This window comes from Mustela nivalis (assembly GCF_964662115.1).
Source record: "Mustela nivalis genome assembly, chromosome: 7".
In the NCBI taxonomy this organism is placed as follows: domain Eukaryota; kingdom Metazoa; phylum Chordata; class Mammalia; order Carnivora; family Mustelidae; genus Mustela; species Mustela nivalis.
The window spans coordinates 103,927,123-103,948,672 of record NC_139026.1 but is presented as its reverse complement, the minus strand read 5'-3'; the positions used below and the strand labels follow the sequence as shown (position 1 = coordinate 103,948,672).

Below are 21,550 nucleotides of genomic sequence, written 5' to 3'. Positions count from 1 at the left end.
TCCTTTTACACGAATTTATTTCTATACAAGGTTCTAAAAACACCCCTTGGTTTGTACATAAGGTTTTTTTTTTTTCTTCATTTTAAATTGCTTTATAACAACTGGTTTCCTGATTTTTTTCATTTTCTCTTTTCTCTGAAATCTGCCATGATTTAAAAACAAACAAATAAAAAGGACAAAAGGAAATAAAAATGCCGTTGGCCAGAAGACAGGGTGGGTGGAGAAAAACAAAAAGGACAAAAATAAACATCAAATATGAAAATTCTCAGAGATAATGCATTTATAAACACAGAAATGGTTACAACAAAGATGGCCGTGATGAGTGGGTATATATATATATATTTATATATATATTTATATATAAATCCGTGTCCGGCAACTGACCGTGGCACCTAGGGAGCTAAGTCCAGTCCTTGTGTTTGCCCTGAACTCTCCCTTCTCTGCAACACCCCTTGTTTTGGGCTTTTATAAAGAACACAAAGCTCCCACAGCTCCTCTGGCTTTGGGACTGGGAGACTGAGTATAGGGTCTTGGCTGGCAGAGAAGGGGAGAGGCTCCAAGGAAAACCATAACCCACACTTCTAAGCCACCCTTGACCATTTTGGGGATCTCTGGCCCCTTGGGGACCACATCTCAGCCCTTGCCCCTTTAGAAATAAAGGGGGTCTGACCCCCACCCAGATCTCCCTCTTCCAGCATTAGGTAGGAAGTGAAGTGAGACCACGAGGGGAAGACGGCTCCTGGGGATCGGGGCATGTGAGAAACCTCTGTTCTTTTGCAGGCAAGAATAGAATGGGAGACTGGTTGCCTTTAGGGCTCCCTTCTCTCAGAGATCTGGGAGGACCAGCCTCTAGTCTTCCACCAACCCCAACTTTGAGGATTATGAGGGTAACGAGAGGGTAAGTGCCCACACTGGAAAAGTTTCTATGAGGTCATAGCAAATCCCTCCCTTGAGCACCAACCCCCAATTTTGAAAAGCTATGCTTAGAAGGGGAGGTTGCTGGATTATACTACCAGCGAATTATTCCTTTGCCAATCAGGAGGGCTGATGTTCCTTTTGAAGAGGAGTTGAGAATAAGCATGGTATCCTGTGTAGGAAGGCCGTGCCCGAGGCCCAAGGAGATGGAGCCAAGGCCTGTCAAGGAAGAAGACTTTTCCCACCAAGAGAAGTTGGAGAAAGAAGGGACCAGAACTTCTTTCCCCTCTTCCCAGTGGGTGGCAGCACAGGTCTCTAAGAGCTGGCCAGGTGCTCCACCTGGATGGTGCTGGTGGTGACAGTGAGGCAGATGTCCTTATGATGCTCCGCCGTCTTATAAGGGGTCAGGTCAAAGGAACACTGGGGTGGAGGGTTGGGGTTGCTGTCCCCGCCGCCCCCACCCTGGGGGGCTGCCCCAGGGGATTGGAAGTGTGGTGGCTGTGGCTGCTGCTGCTGCTGCTGCTGTGATGCCTGGGAGGCCTGGGCCTGGGCTTGAGCCTGGGCCTGGGCTTGGGCTTGGGCTTGGGCCTGGGCCTGAGCCTGGGCCTGGGCCTGGGCCACTGCTGCTGCCGCCGCCGCCGCCTGCACTTGTTGCTGGAGATCAGGAGGGTTGTGTTTCCGCATATGTTTCATAAGGTACGTTTCCTGAAGGAGATGGTGAAAAAGAGTTGAGGGATGAAAGAGAAGGAAAGAGGTTACTTATAACCAGCATCCTGGGCTCTTATTTTACTTTATAAATAGAGCCATAATTCAACAGAGACATTCTGGAGCTGTGGGCAAGTTCTCCCCAGGAGCCTCTGCCAGTGCTCACTCTTGGGCAGGAAGGAGAGGGGAAACCTTCACTGTCACAGTAGGCATTCAACCTGCCTTGGGAAAAGTGGTCATTTCCCCAAAGATCTTTGAATGGAAGGACTTTGCCACCTTTTCCTGGAGTCTAATGGAAAACATCTAACTGAAATCTTTCTCCCCAAATTGCAAGTTATTTTGCCTTACGTCTAAGTAAAATTAAGAATCATTGCTTAGCAATCTTCCTCTACAGGCTTAAGGAATCAGACACCCCCCAAAATTCCTTAGCTACAGATCTATTTAATTTCTCTTCTCTTTATTGAGAGATTATTGGTTATCTGGTGCTAGGGAGATTCCGTATAGTCAAGGCAGCACCTCTCCCTCCGGGAAAATGGGGTAGGGCGGACTGGGGTCCTCCTGGCCTGTGGGGAAACGAAGGGCGAGCACAAGCATGAGCACTCACCGACGTGTATGCCCGACTACAGATAGTGCAGGTGTACACCTTGGCGTGTTTCACCGTGTGCGTAGACAGGTGCACCTCGAGGGAGGCTGCGTCCGTGTACGCCCGATGACAATTGTGGCACTTGAAGGGTTTATCTTTGTTGTGCTGCCGTCTGTGGGACTGGGAAAATGAGGAAAAATCAGGATAAGGGCATCAGACTCATCCTTCCTGCCTCTTTGACCCTTAATGCCAGAGCACTGAGCTGGGTGTCAGCCTGCCAGCTTCTCTCTCCATCTGAAGGTAGTAGGAACTGCTTTCAATAAAACTTGAGGAGTTATAGGCTAAGGGAAGAGCTGTAGCTCCTGCGGCATATTCCAGGATCCTGAAAAGTGGGAAGGACGCTATGCTGGCCCCACTGGCCCATTGGTTCCCAAGCCAAAGCATGGGGGTGATGCCAGGGAATACCAAGACTTCTCTACAGAGCCTCCAAAGTCAAAACACTTTTCAAAATAATGGTAAGACCACGTTTGCCTTTTCATTCTCCTTCTCTCATGACTGTACAGAGATTTTGTGATGTTTAACGGAGCAAAGACTGAGCATGGCAGGCAGGAGTATCTAGCCAGCTTCTGGTAGGCTAAACATTCAAAACGAGCAGCCAGGGCGCCAGAGTGGTGCAGTCAGTCAAGCATCCGATTCTTAATTTGGGCTCAGGTCATGATCTTAGGGTCGTGAGGCTGACCCCACTTTGGGCTCAACGCTCAATGTGGATTAGGATTAGGATTCTCTCTCTGCCCCTCCCTGACTCCACTTATGCACACACACACACTCTCAAAAATATTTTTTGGGGTGTACATGTCTGAAAAGATGTTATATATGTTAACCTGCAATGGGTTGGTTATTTTTAAATGAATTACTAAATATTTTTTCAAGTTTTTCAGTTTCACATTCTCTGTGTAGACATCGACAAAAGCTCTTCGGGTTTCCCAACAATTATTAAGAGCGTAAAGGGGTCCTGAAAACGTTTGAGAACCACTGCACTACTCAAATGGCGCCGTGACCCAAGTCTTAGACGCAAGACCTTGTGTGGAGGGTGTAACATTTACCTGCAGATTGGACAGCTGTGTGAAGGCTTTCTCACAGCCCGGATGTGCACATTTGTATGGTCTGTCACCGGTGTGGATTCTGCATAGGATGAGAAAAGGAGACAGGAAAAGCATGTCAGCAAGGCCACTCAGGGATTGGTTCCTTAACCGACCTCCTCAAGGCCACTCCTGTCCTCCTCTGGGAGTACAGGCTGGGTTTCCGGGAGGTCCCAGCCTCAGCTCCTCTCTCACACTGATCCTGCCACAGTGCCTGATCTCTGCTCACTGCCTCCATCACTCAGCTCAAGCTCCTCTGCTGGGGGAGGAGGGACCGGTGGCTTGGCAGCCAAGAGACAGGCAGTCCATAATTTGGCATATAGGTCAGCTCCTATAGTAGCTGTCCCTGATGAATGTTCAGAAACATAAGGTAAACACACTGGTACGGAAAAAGACATAGAACACTTCTTCCTCGGCCCCCACCATACAACCAAAACCTATTCCCTCAGCCTTGAACACCGCTCCCAGAAAAAGCTTTGGTATCAAAGAAAAGCAGAGAGTTATGCTAATTATGGAGAGTAGCAGTGATATTAATACACATGGCAACTCCTTGGGGCTTTTCCCAGTCTGGCCCCCTAAGGGCAGGAAATGCCTAGTTTAGTACCAATGTGACCTCTTTCCCAAACATTACTGGCCCCTCCACTGAGATGAGCCAAGGACTTGAGGGTCTGTGGACACCTGCTCCTCATCAGGGACTTCAGAGCCAGCTTTGTAACCACGTGCTTTTCTGGACCTCTGAATAAAATCTTGGAAACGTAGCAGGACAGGTTTCTTTGTGAGGAAAGCCCGACTCCTCCTCTTCGCAATGCCAGATGTCCGAGCACTTGGGGGGGGGGGTGTCACTGCATCCGAAAGCAGCCAGATGAGAGGGCTCCTGACCAGGAACTCTGGACTCCATTTCAACTTGAGATCCGCCTAAAGGACATCATCAACTCTTCCGGCTGGCAGGTTCACTTCCTCCAAATTACTCCAGATTCATGGGACAAACAGTGGACATCCTTATGAAGTAGGAGCTTTTTCATTTTGTTTGCCAGTTCTCTGTGCCTCCGTTTCAGACAGGTTTTGTTTTGTTCTCTATTCCTGGCATCCTTGGAAACTTGCTGGTTGCTGTAGGGCTCACGAGGCTTGTACCCAGCTAAAGTCCGATTATGTCTCTCGTTCATAATTGGTGCCCTAAGGGCTAGTGGTATGGTCTTCTCCAATCACATGCCCTTGCTTTGGCACCAACGAGAAAATCTTGCAAGATGTGCGTATTGGTGTTTGGAGCAAGAGAAATGAAGGCAGAAGCTGTCTCTACCCCAGATGAGTCTCTTTCTCCCATGGGTCAGGGAATGTCACAGTCACTGCATCTTCCCCACGCTGCTTGTGCCCCAGAAAGGTTCTGAGCATCCGCTTGTGCCTCCAGGGTTGTGGCTTCTTCTTCTCCCAGACGCCGGTCGTATTCTCCTCCAGCCAGGTCTCTCCCCCGCCCCCCGCATGCGGGTTGTTGTGTGTGTCCGGGGCGGGGGGTGGGGAGGGCATGCCAGCGGGGCGGGGGCAGTAGCCCGCCACTCTCCCTTACCGTGTGTGCTGCTGGAGGTGGGAGAGCTGGCGGAAGGCCTTCTGGCAGTAGGAACAGTTGTAGGGCTTGGCCCCCGAGTGGATTCGGAGGTGCTGGGCCAGGTAGGAGGTGTTGGCGAAGGTCTTGGAGCAGTGCGGGCACTTGTGGGGCTTGATGGTCTCCGTGTGCATCTTGGAGTGGATCCTGCCGGAGGAGAGGAGAGGAGGGAAGGGGGGAGGAGGAAGCAGTTCGACACCATGGGCTCAGCTCTCTGCTGGGTGAAATGATGTTGCTTGACGGATGAGAGCACCCCCTCCTCCCTCCTCCCAAACATACTCCGGCCTGGAGAGGCTAATGACGAGGACACCCAGAGCTAGGTTGCTGCTGATCTTACGTCGGTGGCTAGAATGGCAGTGAGATGATGAAGAGCTGCGACCCCTGGCTCCTGGTCACCTTAACGGTTTCAGGCTTGTCAACCCTCTGCTTCGTTCTAAGGTTATACACTCACCACAGATACCCTGCTTCCAAATAGTAATTTGAATAAAGACCAATAGCGCCTGCTCCCCATGGACCTGAAGTTGAATGCACACCTTGGCTCTGAACTGAAGCATATAGCATAAGCAGGGCCTGCTCTGCAGAAGATTTCCAAACACAGACACAGAAAGAAACCACAAAGACTGTTCCAGACTTGGGGACTGGAGACCACCATTGCCCAGGCCCACACAAACTGCTAAAATACAGAGTTTATTTTTCAGAGACAGTAACGAGAGCAAACGGAGGCTCCCGAAGGGCCAAGTTGAAAGGGAAAAGAAACTGTGAGGACAGAAGAGTAGGCTCGACAACGCGGCCTCAGGGGCAGGGGTTCACAGCCAGGCGGCAGGGCAAAACCAAGAGCAGCCTTACCGGGTGTGCTGCTGGAGGTGGGAGAGCTGGCGGAAGGATTTCTCACAGAAGTTACAACTGTAGGGCTTGGCCCCTGAGTGTATACGGATGTGCTGGGCCAGGTAGGAGCTGTTGGCGAAGGTCTTGGAGCAGTGCGGGCACTTGTGGGGCTTGGTCTCGGTGTGTGACTTGGAGTGGATCTGCATCTCCGACTTTGAGTAGAATGTCAGTGAGCACATCCGGCACCTGGGCCAAGTGAGGGCAGTGGTTAGAACTGTCCCACCGGCAGCGCACTGCACCCTCCCTCCACTTCCACAGAAGCCAGCCTATCTGCTCTTTTACCGCAACTGCGCTCAAAGGCCCCTGAGAGGAGGATCTGCTCTACTTATCTTGGCAGTCTATGCTTTTAATACAGACCCACGCAATACAAATATTCCGTAAATATTCAAATGATCTGACTCCCTAAGTATGTAGAGAAACAAAAATTCAACCAGAAAAGACAGGTAAACCTTATTATTGGCTCTAGGCGAATGTGGATTTCATTGGGCCAGGGGTATCGACTAACTTCTTTTCCTTCTGCCTAGAACTTGATTTTGGACTTTGAAAGGGCTCCCTGCCCCAACTTCTTGTGCACAAAGTTCATCCCTTCTCAAGTAGGGGCTGATGAGGACAAACTGACTATACTCCCCAGAAGGACTTCTCTCCTGTCTCCTCACATAATTGCCTTCTCTCAGATTCTCTCCTACTTCCTTTCAGCCAGTGACTCCTAGAAGGATGGGAGTGGAGAGGGATTGGAATTATCTAGAGGGGCTTTTCCAAACCATCTACGTCTAGCCCCAACCTTGGATCCGGTGTTCTACCAGCCACCTCCACCCCTGAGCCCCTGGGCAATCAAGTGAGAACCACTTTTGCAAAGAGCCAAGGAGTGAGCTGTCTCCCCCTCAAATATTTAGGAGGAAAAGATCTGTGAAACACTGAGCTTCCATGCTAACCCTTTCCTCTTCCCTAGCACATGGAGCTGGAGCCAGCACTCTGGGCAGACATGAGCGAATAACTGATACACTTTCACCCATCACCTGAGTGGGTAATCCTTCCTGTTCTGATGTTGCCCAACCGTATCAAATAAGGAGCCTCTGAGCAAGATAAGCCACACCCGCTCAGACTTTATCGAATAGGAGTTATCTGTGAGCTGGAATGCTCTCGTTCCTCAAAACCCTGCAGTGCACAGCACGAGCTGGTAGAGAGGGCAGCACCTGGAAGCCAAGCAAGTGGGGAAAAAGTCCCCTCTGCTCTGGTTCCTCCCCAACTTCTTTCTATCATCTGGCCTCAGGATGGTGTGGGGAGAGGACTTCTGCTTTCTTCTGATCCCAGGAGAATTTTTAGAGAATAAATAAGATCAAGACTAAAAAGAACTCTGCGCTCCTCAAAGGAAAAAATGTGACATTATTTGGGAGTATTATTATTGTTTCTACTAATTATGATTCATGTTTCTATTAAAATTACAATCATTAAGGTCAATTTCTGTTTCTCCAGGCACCTGAAAACTGTGAAGGAAATCGGATTCCCAGTTCGCCAATCCCTGGCTGCTGTCTGGCATGGCCAAATATTATATGGGAGGCGCAGAGGTTCTGTTTATAGCCAGTACAGGCCCAAGGACACAGCCAATGGAAGCCTGGACACTTGGGCTCTAATCAGGGTTCAGTTACAGGCTTGCTTATCAATCTAGACCTCAATTTTCTGGTCTGTAAAATGGAGAGATAAACAGCTGCCCCTAGTAGGGCCAGCAAACCCCTGGGCCAGTCAATGGTAAGCCAAGAGTGTTCTTGAATAATAAAACTGCGCTAATGTTAACAGTACCAGTGCTGATGGATGACCTCATACCACTATGCGTTCCACTGAGGTTGGAAACTGGACACCTTGTCACTTGGGGGTGGGGGGAGGTACTAACGTTACAACATAATTTTCCTTGGTTGCTACAATTTCTAGGACAGGTGGAACCACACATTCTTTTTTAACTCAAACAAAAGCTCATAGTTTGTGTGTGAGTGTTGAACACACAGCTAAACCCTTAGTATGAAATTAACTACAAGAGAGAAAATAACCCTTTTTATCCAAGTTTTCAACTAGAGAGGAATCTACAAAACTTAAATCCATGGACAATGGACTGGCAACAAAATAAGGAGTCTCAAATGACAATCATAATAATGATAATAATAGTTGCCATTTGTTGTGCCTGATATTACCAGGGCCCTGGTACCAGTTACAGGCACTTGAGACACATTGTTTCCACTCCTCACAACAACCTGGCAAGTATTATCCCTGTTTTACAGAACAGAACAAGAAGGCTCAGGTTAAGTAATTTGCCAAAGGGCAAACAGTTATTCACTACACAAAGCTATGATTCTAACCTATTCTGAGATGCCTCACACTAGAAGTACTCAAGGACAGGCAGACTATATCATCTGTCAGGAATGCTCAGAAGACTAAAACTACAGGGCCGAGGGTGGTGTAGGTGACCATTAACATATTTCTAACTCTGAAATCCTATGAAGCCAGATAAAAGAGCACAAGTCCTTTAATGCAAGGTGTCGGAGGTTGGAAAGCAATCTGATTTAGGAGCTCTGTAGCAGTGGGGAGTCAGCAGGAAACAGCAAAGCCACCACCCCATTTCACTAGGCCAGGGGGCACCAGTCACATCTAACACAAGAATTGGGCCCCTTTGGGGGCATGTAATACAATGACCCTGACAATGACAGTAATAACTTCAAATCACCCCAATTTTCCCCCTAAGATATTTAAAACCAATTTCAGATACTCAAAACATTTCCACATGATAAATGGGGGCCATGCCTGCTCTTCCCATTTTACAAAATGGGAACCAAGAGCTAGAAAGAAGGTGACTTGTCCAGACTAACAGAACCAAAGTCCAACAATACCCAGTCAAATGATACTGACCACAGGAATGGATGTGGTTGATCCACACATGCACGGAGACAGGGATTGTGTATGTGTGTGTGCGTGAGATTAAAAAGACTCCTTGGGAACTCCAGAGTTCTGAGTTTCTGAAGAAATTCCATTTACCTAGAATATAATTAGGCGCCCTTGATTTCAGAGTTCTCCTTAGTCACCTGGGTGTGGGGCCAGTCAAGAATTTCAAAAACACTGAGGGTGTAGAAAATGCTACCACGGCTTCCTTCCAATTGTATATTCACATTCCTTCCCATAGTTTGGGAAGTCCAGAGTTAGCTTTAATGAGGGTCCAAAAAATAAACAAGCAAAAGCAAAAACAAAAACAAAAAGAAACCTCTGGCAGAATGAGGGGATCCTAATCCATGTGCAAAGTTCCAAAGGGTCAGAGACCTAGCCCATTATTCTCACAACAACACATTTGCTAGCCCATTATTCTCACAACAACACATTTGCTAGAGGTGTATCTCCATGTCACAATGACCTCACTTTGAGCAAATACATAAAAATCCAGATTTCTACAAAATAAAAGGGACTTCCACTATATGAAATGATATATAAAAGATGCTTTTAAATGAATCAAACTTGTCGGTACCTTTATAAAATGATATGATGTAAACATTTCCAGGAACACTTTTATTATATAAAGTGGGATACACCTGTAATAATAAAGCTACAGTGAACTTTCAGATTAGGAGCTGGAATTCTGCAGTGCTCAGTACTTTCTGCATAGCAACACTCCCCTCACTTTCACTTAAAAGAGGAATTTAAACACTCTGTAGTCATGGCTACTCTCCACGGTAGAAGCGTACAACACAAACACAAATAAATGCTAAATGACAACTATTGCTTCTTTCTTTTGAAGTTCCCAACATTTCAAATCTTAGATGACATATACTCCTAACAAATGGGAGGCATAAACAGAACTCTCCCCATTTTACAGATGAGGAAACTGAGGCCCAGAGAGGGGAAAAGGACTTGCCCAGGGTCACACAGCAAGTTCGTGGTGGAGCCGGGAACTGAATCCATGAGCCCAAGGCTCTGTCCATTTCCTGTGCCGCAGTTCCCTTCGCTCCTAAAATGGGAACAACATTGCCCATCTCGGTACACTAAGGACAGACCCAGTCTCCCAGCCATGCACATCTGCCCCTGTCTGCATCAAAGCTGTGACAGTGGTTATCCCACTCTGTAACCTGGGACCAGACTTCCCAAACCCACTAGGGCCCCTGACAGTTTTCAAGGGGATTAAAAGACATCCAACTTTCAAGGGGCAAGGAGTTTCCTTCTGAAATTCTTTTTGTATATCGCCACATGCAAATATAAGACTATTTGGCAATGGACAACTTAAAGGAAGTAGAGAATCCAAATGACTTTCATGAATTAGAAAGTGAGCAAACAGGCATTTTATAAGCATATAGTCTGGGATGGGGGGTGGCGGGAGAGAAGGGCGATATCCTGTTCCTCCCATCTCTTTATACAGATCCCTCCCATCATCCCAACCATGCAGGGTCAGGCAGTCTCAGAGCTCAGATATGGCCCAAGAACCAGCGGATGGCACGCAGGTTAAGGTTAGGGGCTTATCAGAACAGTTTCTTAGAAAACAGGAATGGAAAGTGTAGAAAGCACAAAGGAGCTGGAGACGGAGTCTGAAACCCAGTCTAAAGCCTTATCATAAGGAAGAAACTCCATTAGGTCATTCAAAAATTAGTCAATGCTGACAACCCCAAAAAGGAAGGCATATAGTGGGTCTGCGTCCTGGGGAAGAGTCACTAGAGAAGTGCTAGTTGGAAGCTCTACGTTCCTGCCCCACAAGAGAACACCTGACATGCAAGTGGATCTGAGGTGGAAAGCTGTCCGCGTGGAGCCCGATTAAGGGCAAGACACGAAGGGGGTAGGTAAGCTGAGACAGGGATCCTCACCCCTTGCTGCCCTGGCTCTGATCCTTACCTATAGGTCTTGCCGTCTTTCTGATGGTCGTCATCATCCTCGGGGGAGAGGACATAAGGGTCATTCATCTCAGGCAGCCCTGATTCCAGCATCCGCTTCTTCTTCCGGCCCCGAGGGGGCTTAGGAGCCACGCTGCCACCTCCACCACCACCTCCTCCTCCTTCCTCTGTTAGGGTTGATGCTACCTTCTTGGAGAGGTCAGGGACCACCTGCAGGGCTTGTGAGCCAGGGGGAAGAGCTGAGACAATCATGGGAGCCGAAATGGGGAAGGTCTGAGCTGATGAGGCTGTGGTCACAAGGGAGCCTGAGGGGGACGTGATTACCAAACCAGGACCTAGGATTGGGAGAAAAAGGAGATGGTGTCATGTTGTCCAGTCCTGATCCTATTTACTTTCCCCCAGATCATTGTCTAACCAACCCCTCACCACCACCCCCCAGCCCGGAGTATATAGGAAACCCCAAACCCTGTAGAAAAATAATGGTCTCCTAACCCCTGTCCCCACCCCACCCCCGGTAACAGTGAGATTTACCCCTTGATTGACTCCCTTCTCTTCTCCACCTCTGAGAACAGGAGACTCCTTGATTCAGAGAAGGAAAGAATGTCACCTCCTCAAAGGCAGGGACCGCATCTTCTACTTCTTTGTATCCCCCACAATGCCTAGCGCATTGCTAGGCACACAGTAGGCACTTAATAAAAATGTGATTGAGTAATCAAACACATATCCCACTCCCCATGTCCTTGGAGCCCTCCAGCCTGGGGTACTGATCATGAAAGATCAACACCTCAGATTGGAGAAGAGCAGAGTGGCTCACCAGCAGTCATCAGTCCTGTAGACGGCACAGGGACCACGGTGATATTCTGGGTAACGGATGCCTGGCTATGTGGGGTCAGCTGGTCTGACTTGGACTCTGTGTCCATATTGATGCCTGAGGGCAGGGACACTGAGGCAGGCACTGTCAGCAGGGTGGGGTAGTGGGGTGGAGCCAGCCCACAGCCCTTCTCTGGCAGCAGCTGATCCTTCATCTTGTTGATGAACATCGTGTTCTCAATCTAAAACAAAAGGAAAGGGGAGGCGAGCGGGGAGGCAAGCGGCCGCCTCTTAAAGGGCCTGATTTGGTCTGCTCCCTAAGCACTTGCATGATCTGTCCTCCTGGGAGAGCAAGAAGTACAGTATCTTTGTGCTTCCAGAGAGAAGCCAGGACAGAAATGCTGTGATTCTTAGTGGCGAGGGACCTGGTGAAACAGCACGTGATTTATCTTGCTTCAGTCTCCACAATGATAGAACCTATGCTCAGAGTTGAACAAAGAAGGTGAAAGAGAAGGAGCAAGAGGGGCGCCTGGGTGGCTCAGTGGGTTAAAGCCTCTGCCTTCGGCTTGGGTCATGATCCCAGGGTTCTGGGATCGAGCCCTGCATTGGGCTCTGTGCTCGGCAGGGAGCCTGCTTCCTCCTCTCTCTCTGCCTGCCTCTCTGCCTACTTTCGATCTCTCTCTATCTGTCAAATAAATAAATAAAAATCTTAAAAAAAAAAAAAAAAGGAGAAGGAGCAAGAACCAAACACCACCTACCTGTCCTGAGACTGTGGGGATAGAAGGCCAGAAGTACGGGTTAGAATTGAAGTGAGATTCTTCCATTCTACCTGAAGAGAGAAAGAGAGACCGCGTCACACTCATGACTTACCCAAAGAAATGTAGTAACGGAGAAAGGCAGTTGAGGAATTCCTGGCCTCTTCTTTGGCACCTGACCACAGGGCTGCAAATTTACAGTGAAGATCTCAGGATCTACCATATTCATCCTGGAGAGTCACTCAGCATGAAATCGAACAGAGCCTATCCTACCTCAGATGGCCGTGAAAGAACTTAATACACGTCTCACTTACCCACAGAATGTCACCCATAAGCCAAAGAAATAGACCTGGCTGTACTTTCCTTTGGTGACAAAAAGAGAAACTCAAGTCATGAGCAGGGAAGGAATGTACCCATGGTCACATAAAGTAAATCACTGACCAACTTAGAAACAGCCAGGGTACCTATTCCTGCTCCTCTTTTCCTTTATCCCACAGATCCGTCTTCCTTGAAATAAAACATCTTAAGACTTCCAACTGACACATTTGTAGTTCTGTGCAGCTTGAAAAGGTTCTAGGCCAGAACACAAAATGCCCGAGGGAACTGAAGAGTGAAACTGGCAGGAATCCCAATCAGTACCAGATGATACCTGGGGACCATGCCCCAACAATCCCACCAAGGTCTCTGTAGCCCCGCACTGGGTACCATACATGCTGAATGGAGCAGTGAAAACCTGGAATTACCACTCTAAAAGAGGTTAACCCTCTTTCTGGATGGCACAGAGGTTAGGCCTCTGCCTTCGGCTCAGGTCATGATCCCAGGGTCCTAGGATCGAGCCCCGCATCTGGCTCTCAGCTCAACAGGGAGACTGCTCCTTCCTCTCTCTCTGCCTGCTTGTGATCTCTCTCTCTGACAAATAAATAAATAAAATCTTAAAAAAAAATAAAAAAGAAAAAAAAGGTTTGAGCACTAGGAGTAGCAGCAGCACCCCAGATTTCTACTTACAGGATTCAGAAAAAGGACCACAGTGGGCCAGAATACATAACACAGTACTAGACGCCTGCCTTGTGATTCTCAAACACGATGCTTCTGAGAGTTCAAGTTCTTCTCTGTAAGTGGATGATAAAGGAGCTTAAAGCTTTGGGAGGAAGGAATAAGCAAAAAGAGCAATCCCTCAGAATCATGTTGCAAGTCACAGATGGATACGGAATCTAGGCATCCCACCATTTCCCCATTCCGATCACTTCTCCTAGCAAGGTAGTATGTTAATGGCAATTATTCAAGAGTAACTTCCCCAAATCCTGGACCCAGGAAGATCCAGTCCAGCAGAAGGTAGGTGAAGAGGGAGTATGACACTGCTGGAATGGGGAAATGACCAATAGCTGGAAATAAAACATTAACATCATGCTGCTAGTCTGAACCAGAAGCAACGAAGATTCAGGTCGGGGTCGGGGGTGGGGGAGAAGAGGACCTGTGACTTCCAGCCATGAGTGGCTGGAGGATGTGCTGGAGGCAGATACCAGAACCACTAAGTACTAGAGGGTACGTTGGGCATAGAAACCAGGTTTGAGGTAGATTAAGGAAACTAGGAAAATCTGTAACAAAGAAGGAGAAAAGAAGGGACATCAGTCTAGATGTAACCCTGTTCCTTCTCCAGAAATCTTACCACTTTTTCTGCTCTATTAAACAGCATTCTCAATTTTCACAAAACCTATAAAGGGAAGCAGAACTGAATTGCAGCCTACTCTTTCCTAAAAAGTAGCAGAGGAGAAGAGAGGACTGCACCAAATCTGTGAATACAACTTTACACAAATAAGGCTCAGTATTAAGTGATCCCAGAGTCAACCACAGGCACGTCCTGCCCCCCAACTTATAAAATATATCCAGGAACAGGGGTTCCTGGATGGCCCAGTGGGTTAAATTCTCTGCCTCTGGCTCAGGTCGTGATCTCAGGGTCCTGGGATCGAGCCCCACATCGGGCTCTCTGATCAGCAGGGAGCCTGCTTCCCCTCCCACTGCCTGCCTCTCTGCCTACTTGTGATTGCTCTCTGTCAAATAAATAAATAAAATTTAAAAAAAAAAAAGGTTTAAAAAAAAATACATCAGAACAATCTCCAACACAGGTGCCAACCTTTTCCTTCCAGCACTAACTTCACAAAGGGGCCTCGGATCCTTCTTAGGCAACAGAAATCAAGAAATGATCAGATCAGTTTAAAGCGATCCAATCCTGCCAAGCCCTTTGGGAAGCAGGGGTCACATCTTGGATCTTCCCACGGTCTCGAACACAGAAATCCTCACCCAGTATGCAAGTCCATATTTAATGGACTGAATGACAGTGGACTCTATACATACAGATTTTTTTTTTTTTTTTTTTTTTTTAAGATTTTATTTATTTGTCAGAGAGAGAGAGCGCGAGCGAAAGTGAGCACAGGCAGACAGAGTGGAAGGCAGAGTCAGAGGGAGAAGCAGGCTCCCCGCGGAGCAAGGAGCCCGATGCGGGACTCGATCCCAGGACGCTGGGATCATGACCTGAGCCGAAGGCAGCTGCTTAACCAACTGAGCCACCCAGGCGTCCCTATACATACAGATTTTGAAAACAATACTAGGGGCTTAAATCATAACTCACAACCCCATCTGTTTAAACTTCTAGCTGAGAGAAACGACACATACAAGAGTAGTGGCATATGATGGCAATGAAGTAGAGAATTAGGCTGGCCAGTAAAGAAAGGAGGGTCTAATTTATAATCTCCCCCGAAGGAAGTAAACACATTAGGGATGTGAAAATTTAGGAGGGAGGAACTGAAAGCCTGAAAATAAGACTATCTTCAAATAGGGTTCTGAGGCATAAGGCCCCTCCCTGACAGTAAAGATTAGATCCATTTACTGTCCTACTAGTGGCTCAGGTGAAACACTTTATGAAAGAAACAGCCCCTGTGGGTTCTTTACCAAGGGGGCACACAAAGTGATGTGGCAGGGGGTGGCTGGGTGGCTCAGTGGGTTGGGCCTCTCCCTTCAGCTCAGGTCACGATCTCAGGGTCCTGGGATGGAGCCCCGCATCGGCGGACTCTCTGCTGAGCAGGGAGCCTGCTTCCCCCTCTCTCTGCCTGCCTCTCTGCCTACTTGTGATCTCTCTCTGTCAAGTAAACAAATAAAATCTTTACAAAACAAAACAAAACAAAAAAACCAAAGTGATGTGGCAGACAGGACCATGTCACCACTACCATCACAATGAACATCTACTAAGTGCTCATTGTGTTCAGGAACTGTTCTAAGTCCTTCCAAGTACTTCACAACGATTGTATCATTTAAACCCCGCAACAACTCGTTGCAGTAGGCAGTGGGATCCTCGTTTCAAACGAGGAAAGTGGAGTCAGAGTCAAACAGTAAATATTAGGGCGGGGATCTGAATGCAGATACCAAAGGGCAAGTTAAGAATGGGGGTTCTAGAAGAGACCCAAACCCTACAACTGAAGTACATACTCTCTGACACTGTGACTTGATGCACCAATTAAAATTTACATTTCCAGGAAGGGACTATACATTTTTGAGAGAGTTCTCCATAAATATTTCCAAATATGAAATTTTGGTAACAGCTAAAAATGCAGTTAAAGAGGATGTTCTCTGTCCACAACCTGGGAGACCTCACTTGGCCACCAAGGTCATTGATTTTAGAATGACAGAATCTGAGTAAAAACACCAGACCATCAAAGGGGTGAACCTGAATAAAAGCCCTCTCCACTTCCCTGGATACCTAGGCTATCACTCTGCTTTGGATCTTAACAGAACAAAGTGGGAGACAAGAACCACAGCTGGTCCCCGGACACAATGATAAGTGACTCATGGGCTGCCGATGAATATGAAGGAGGTACACAGAGGGTTCTGCTCACCCAACTAGGAGCAATGTTTGCTTGCAAAATGACACCTCTATACTACACTACTGTTCTGAAAAGGCTGACTTCTATCCCTATCCCTGAAAGGAGATCAAATGGAGAGTCAAGAAGAAGGCTCTTGGGGAGCCTGGGTGGTTCAGTGGGTTAAAGCCTCTGCCTTTGGCTTGGTCATGATCCCATGGCCCCGGGATCAAGCCCCACATCGGGCTCTCTGCTCAGCGGGAAGCCTGCTTCTCCCTCTCTCTCTGCCTGCCTCTCTGCCTACTTGTGATCTGTCAAATAAATAAAATCTTAAAAAAAAAAAGAAGAAGGAAGGCTCTTGCCAGAATATAATGTAAATGGTGCCCCCCTGCAGTTGTGTAACAGGGTGTTCCTGGTGCCAGATCACTTGAGACCTTTTTACTGTCCATTAACCTCTTAACTTTCTATGTTTCATGGAACAATTCTCCTTCCCAAACCATCCCAACATTCAAGCAGGCATATACCAACAGTCTTAAAACCTGGAGAAGCCCAATGATATTATGGGGAAACCCCATCTCCACAGAGTGCCAGTTCTGATGGTTATGCCAATATATCAATGATAATAAAAAGAACTGATTTATCCTAGATTGGGAAGGAAGTAGAAGGCTTTTGTTACAGACCCAAAGAGCAGGAAAGAAAGAAAAACAGTAAGTAGAAAGAATGTTGACAGATTAAAAATCTGGGTTCTAATTTCAACTTTACTACTGCAGCATACCCCAAGCATTCTGTTAATAAAAACGAAGGTTTACTATAGTTAAGTTGAACAGTATTTTTCTTTCAAGAGGGTCAAGGAACTATGCATTTCTTTTCCAATCTCAAAAGAAATCTTCGAAGTACTGAGGAGGTGAAGAAAAAAGACAATTATTAAGTAACACCCACAAAACATTTAGTAAGACCTAAACTCTTACACCAGGGCTTTGTCCGTCAGTCCGTCCTTCCCCAGCATGACCAGCCATCCAGGAACAAAGATGCCGCCACCTGCAGCATGTGGTTTTGGTAGACATGGCAAAAGGCCATAGTCTTTTTCCCCGCACTTACTATGTTTTAAAAAAATTGCTGCTTGCTTTTCAAATAAGCCCCTATTTTTCTTCAGGAAAGCAATATTCCCTTAACACAACAAGTCTTGAGAAAATCACAGAAGACTCTGTGGCAACCAAGTGTAGTAGCTGGAAAATGAACCTAGAAATCAAGACTTCTGGAATCTAATTCTAGGTCCCACATCAGTGGTTGACTCTGAATAATTTACTATTCTACTAAGTTTCTATTTGGGTAGAGGATGGAGGAGAATAAACCCCTTAAAACAAATTCATAAGGCATATGGTGATGGGAGGCAGCTCAAAAAAGAAAAAGAAATAAAATGCTTCAAGTGCTCCCAAAAGGAAGAGAGTTAGGGAAATACTTCCATGTGCCAAGGACTACTAGTGACAATTACTGACAATTACATAAAGACCACATAATTACAAAGGCACTACCCAAGAGTATCAGGTCTATAGCCTCCAGCTCAGTAATCATCAACTAGAAGCACTAACAATAGAGATGCAAAGAACAATCAACTCAACTCACCTATAGAAAGAACTTGAACCCAGGGACCTCAGACGATCTATGGAGAAAAACTGCTCCAAAATGCATAATTGCAGAAATGCTGTAATATTAGCTAAAGAACTTGAAATGAAGAAACACAGAGAGCTATTTTTTTCTCAGTAAGGAAACAAAATCTTTTTCCTCAGGTTCTAGGGGCACTCAGCAAGGGCCATCTTGATAGAATTTGGGGCCTTCCTCCATTTGTGAATTCTTCCAAGTACAAAATAACCCAGAACAGGTTTATCCCAATTCTCCTGGGAAAGACCATCACACCATGCCCAAACACACCAAGAAGACCACTATGACCACAAAGTTGGCAATCCGAGCCAGCAACTTCTACCCTGGGTACCGCTGGACCATGGTACTCAGTACTCTGTGGGAAGAAGAGCACAGCCTGTCCTGTCTATTTCACTACAAATGATGATCTGGGAAATATAAGGGGGGAAAAAAAAGTGGGCAGGGAAAAAGGGGGGTGGGGCAATTGAAGAGGAAATATGCACTTAATATTTAATTATCAACAATGGCCCAGAAACCTATGGGGAATAAATTTTATAAACCAGACTGGAATTAGTCCTCAGAAGAGATCGCTAGGATTATAAGCTCTGAACTCAAATTCTTTTGGGTCTCACACTGTCATTTCAGACTAAAACTCTACCACTATCAAACCTTGTATTCTGAATTCTTCCACCAACTTCTGAGGTTCACTTCATACAACTTTACCCACGAACGAGGGTTTTTTTTTTCCCTGAAAACTTAACCTTGACACACCAAACTGAAATAAACCTGTGTCACAGATTCTAATCACTCAACAAGTCCACTTGAAGCACCCCTCTGTGACATTAATATGAACCCCACTCTAAACTCAGCTCTGCTTGTTCCAAATACAGAAAAGCAATTTCACAAGCTATACCACAAGGACTATACTGGTGACTGGGGCTCATTTGTCCCTGAAGCAGATAAATTTCTCCTTTGGACATAATGCAGCCCTACTTGGTGATTTCACTCAGGCATTTCACAGATCATTTCTGAATACTGGTGGGAACAGAAAGTGATGGGGTAAAGTGTTAACTTTTTACACAAAAATTTCCTGGGCATCTTCAAGAGATAATTTTTCTCTCACATCAAACACAAGTATCACAATTGCTATTACTAGAAGAATTCTGTCACACTGTCCCCAAAAGCCCATTTAATTATGACCCCTTTTCCCCCAAAACCAGAAAAGCCATTAACCCAAAATTGTCTTACCCTCTCTCTCTCTTCCTCCTGTCGTCTTATTCCTTCTCCTTTCCAGGGCTCCTGAACTTTCTGTAAACAAATTGTCTGGGTTACTGGGGCCAGTAAGGGTACAGCCACCAGAGGACCTGCAGAGAACCTCAGGAATACTTTGACACTCAGCAGTCAGTCTGGAAGGAAGACAGACCCCCCAAATCCAAAGATGCAATGGTATAATAAGGAGAGTAGTGCCACCCACTATGCAGATAGGAGAGAAATAAATTCAATTCCCAGGAACTAAGATGAACTCTATCACCAGTGTTTGGGTTCCACTCCTGGGCTCAGACACTGGCTCTTCTTCGTTCCCCAGGGCCACAGGTAAGCAGGGGTCATAAAACAGAGGAGTTAGAGACAGAGATGGGCCCCTGCCCCCAGAGGATTGGCTCAGAAGACAAAACTGAAGACTAGGGGGATGCACAAGCCCTTGTGTCAGGCACAGTGCCAGTTCAGGCCCAGCCACTTCCTCTGGCCTCCCCCCCACTTCTTCGAGGACTTCGCCCCTGCCTACCCAAGGCCTTGCGCCAAGAAGTACCTCCCTCAGCCTGCACGGGGGGTCTATCTATTGGACACCTCAGCTGTCCCCAAAAAACCTTCGCTCCCCTGAGACAGCCCCTGGGAGCCTTCTCCTGGTGTCGCCCCCCACCCCTTCCTCAAAGACCCTTCTTTGGGACGTCCCTCCTTCCCCTCCAGGGAGCTGAACTCTGCCACCCACCAGACAGACACCCGCCCCCTAAGCCCCCCCATTCCTCCCCATCGCCCGCTCCTCCACAACCACTTCCGGTTCCGGGACGGACACACATACAGTCACACCGTGGACCCCCCCTTCCACGCCCCCCCAAGGAAAAGGGGAGGGGGGAGGAGCAGAGAGCTTGGCGCGCGCCGGCTGCAGCGGCGCGAGACTCACCCGGCGGCGACGGCTGCGGCGGTGCCAGAGCCTGAGCCAGAGCGCGGGAGGGGCGGCGTTTGCTGGGAAAGGAGGGAGCCGAGTGGGGCGGGAGGACAGCAGGGGGCGAGGGGAGGGGGGAGAGCGCGAGGCGGAGCGCGCGGGCTCGCACTTTCGGCGCGAGACAGACCCACACACACGCACGGAATGCGCGCGAGACACCCGCAGGGCGGGGGCGCGAGGCAGTGGGTGGCCCCCTGTCTCCCTCCCTCCCCTAACACTCACCCGGAAGTGGTGCTGCAGCTCGTGCTCCCGAGAACCCCGATTCCTCCACGCCCCCTCCCTCCCTCCCTCCCCCCGACAGACTCGGAGTAGAGCTGCGGCGGAGAGAAGGCGGGAGCGCCGGAAACGAAAAGGGGGGGAGGGAGGGAAATGGCAATGCAGGGGGGGCAGTAATGGGGAAAGGGGGGGGAAATGCAAAGGTCGAGTCACTTCCGGGAGCGGCAGAGCATTTCCGGCGCTGCCAACGCTCCGGAATACTCCGGGCAGAAGTTACGACAAGTAGGGGCGGAAGTGGCTTCCGCCCATGGACGCGCTAGAGCCCTTTGTGGATGTGACGCCACAACGGAAGCGAAGGCGGGTTCCGCTGAAGGCAGAAGCCGAACCTTCAGAATTACGGTCCCGGGCTTCCGGAGGGGACTTCTGGGGAAGTGGGAGGGTGAAAACCGACAGGTTTATGAATTATACATCAGGTACGGGGCGGGAGTGGGGGGCGGGGGAAGGTAGGGATTTCTAAAAGACTATGGATTCGTTTTCCTTCCTTCAACGCGCAAGACTGATAGAGCAGGTTACCATTATTTTTTGCTATACTCCCAAGACTGTCTCAATGCTTTGAATTGTGGGAAAGGATGAGGCTGTGTCCGTCGTTTTCTGAGGTCCCTGCTTAGGCCCCCAAAGTAACTGATAACCTCTCCCGACCACACCTCTGTATTCTTGGCTTAGGGTCTCTGTGTTCTTGTTGCCCTATCCACATCTCTATCTTCTTACCCTGCTCTACTTTTAAATAGAGCACTCACCCACCCCCCATACTGTATTGTTTGCTGTCCACCTCTTCCTGCTGGAATACCGGCTTCATGAGGGCAAGGGCTTTGATTCGTTCGCTGCCGTATCCTCAGAGCCTGGCATTTAGTGAGTGGTCAGTAAACGTTTGTCGCAGAAATAAACACGGCATGAACTCTTTGAGGAAGCCTTACAGGATTGCTCGAATGCATAACGGTTCTGTTCTCTGAATTTCCACAGCATTTAGTCTGTACCTTTTGTTGCTCTTTTAACTATTTCATATATCTGACTCTTCAGCAACATTGTAAGAAACGGTCTCGTACATGGTATTCTAACCGCTGCTTTTCTGAGTACACAGTAGATGCTGAATATATGCTGTTTGAGTAATGAATGCTGCCTGCACCCTGATCTGGCAAGAATCCCCTTGGACTGAGCTCTAATTTGGCTGAAGCAGAATCGAAGTCCTTCTTACTAACAGTATTAGCCCCTTGCTGAGAAAGCAAAATAATGCAAATAAAAATAACTGTAATTTTCTCTTTAGGGATAATGAAAATAAGATTCTGAAGATTTAAGTAATTTTTTTTTTCAAAATCACAACAAGG

The 21,550-nt window shown here is 47.7% G+C and overlaps 1 protein-coding gene across 15 annotated transcripts; it reads right to left on the bottom strand.

Moving 5' to 3' along the window:
• On the bottom strand, positions 1 to 20,403 carry ZNF384 (zinc finger protein 384). Of its 15 annotated transcripts, XM_082742687.1 has the most exons (13): positions 20,175 to 20,297; positions 19,911 to 19,972; positions 18,980 to 19,039; positions 12,246 to 12,316; positions 11,492 to 11,729; positions 11,209 to 11,256; positions 10,679 to 11,012; positions 9,714 to 9,806; positions 5,786 to 6,010; positions 4,904 to 5,086; positions 3,307 to 3,385; positions 2,225 to 2,383; positions 1 to 1,620 (listed from the first exon to the last, which is right to left on the bottom strand). In XM_082742687.1, the coding sequence occupies exons 4-13, from the start codon at positions 12,309 to 12,311 to the stop codon at positions 1,231 to 1,233; spliced, it is 1,815 nt and encodes a 604-aa protein (XP_082598813.1). In that variant the 5' UTR covers positions 12,312 to 12,316; positions 18,980 to 19,039; positions 19,911 to 19,972; positions 20,175 to 20,297; the 3' UTR covers positions 1 to 1,230. The 15 variants fall into 15 exon arrangements, with proteins under 15 accessions (XP_082598813.1, XP_082598820.1, XP_082598822.1 ...); XM_082742694.1 differs by lacking the exon at positions 19,911 to 19,972 and having other exon boundaries at positions 20,175 to 20,293; XM_082742696.1 differs by lacking the exons at positions 19,911 to 19,972; positions 20,175 to 20,297 and adding an exon at positions 19,809 to 19,832.
• Between the last annotated feature and the right edge of the window lie 1,147 nt (positions 20,404 to 21,550).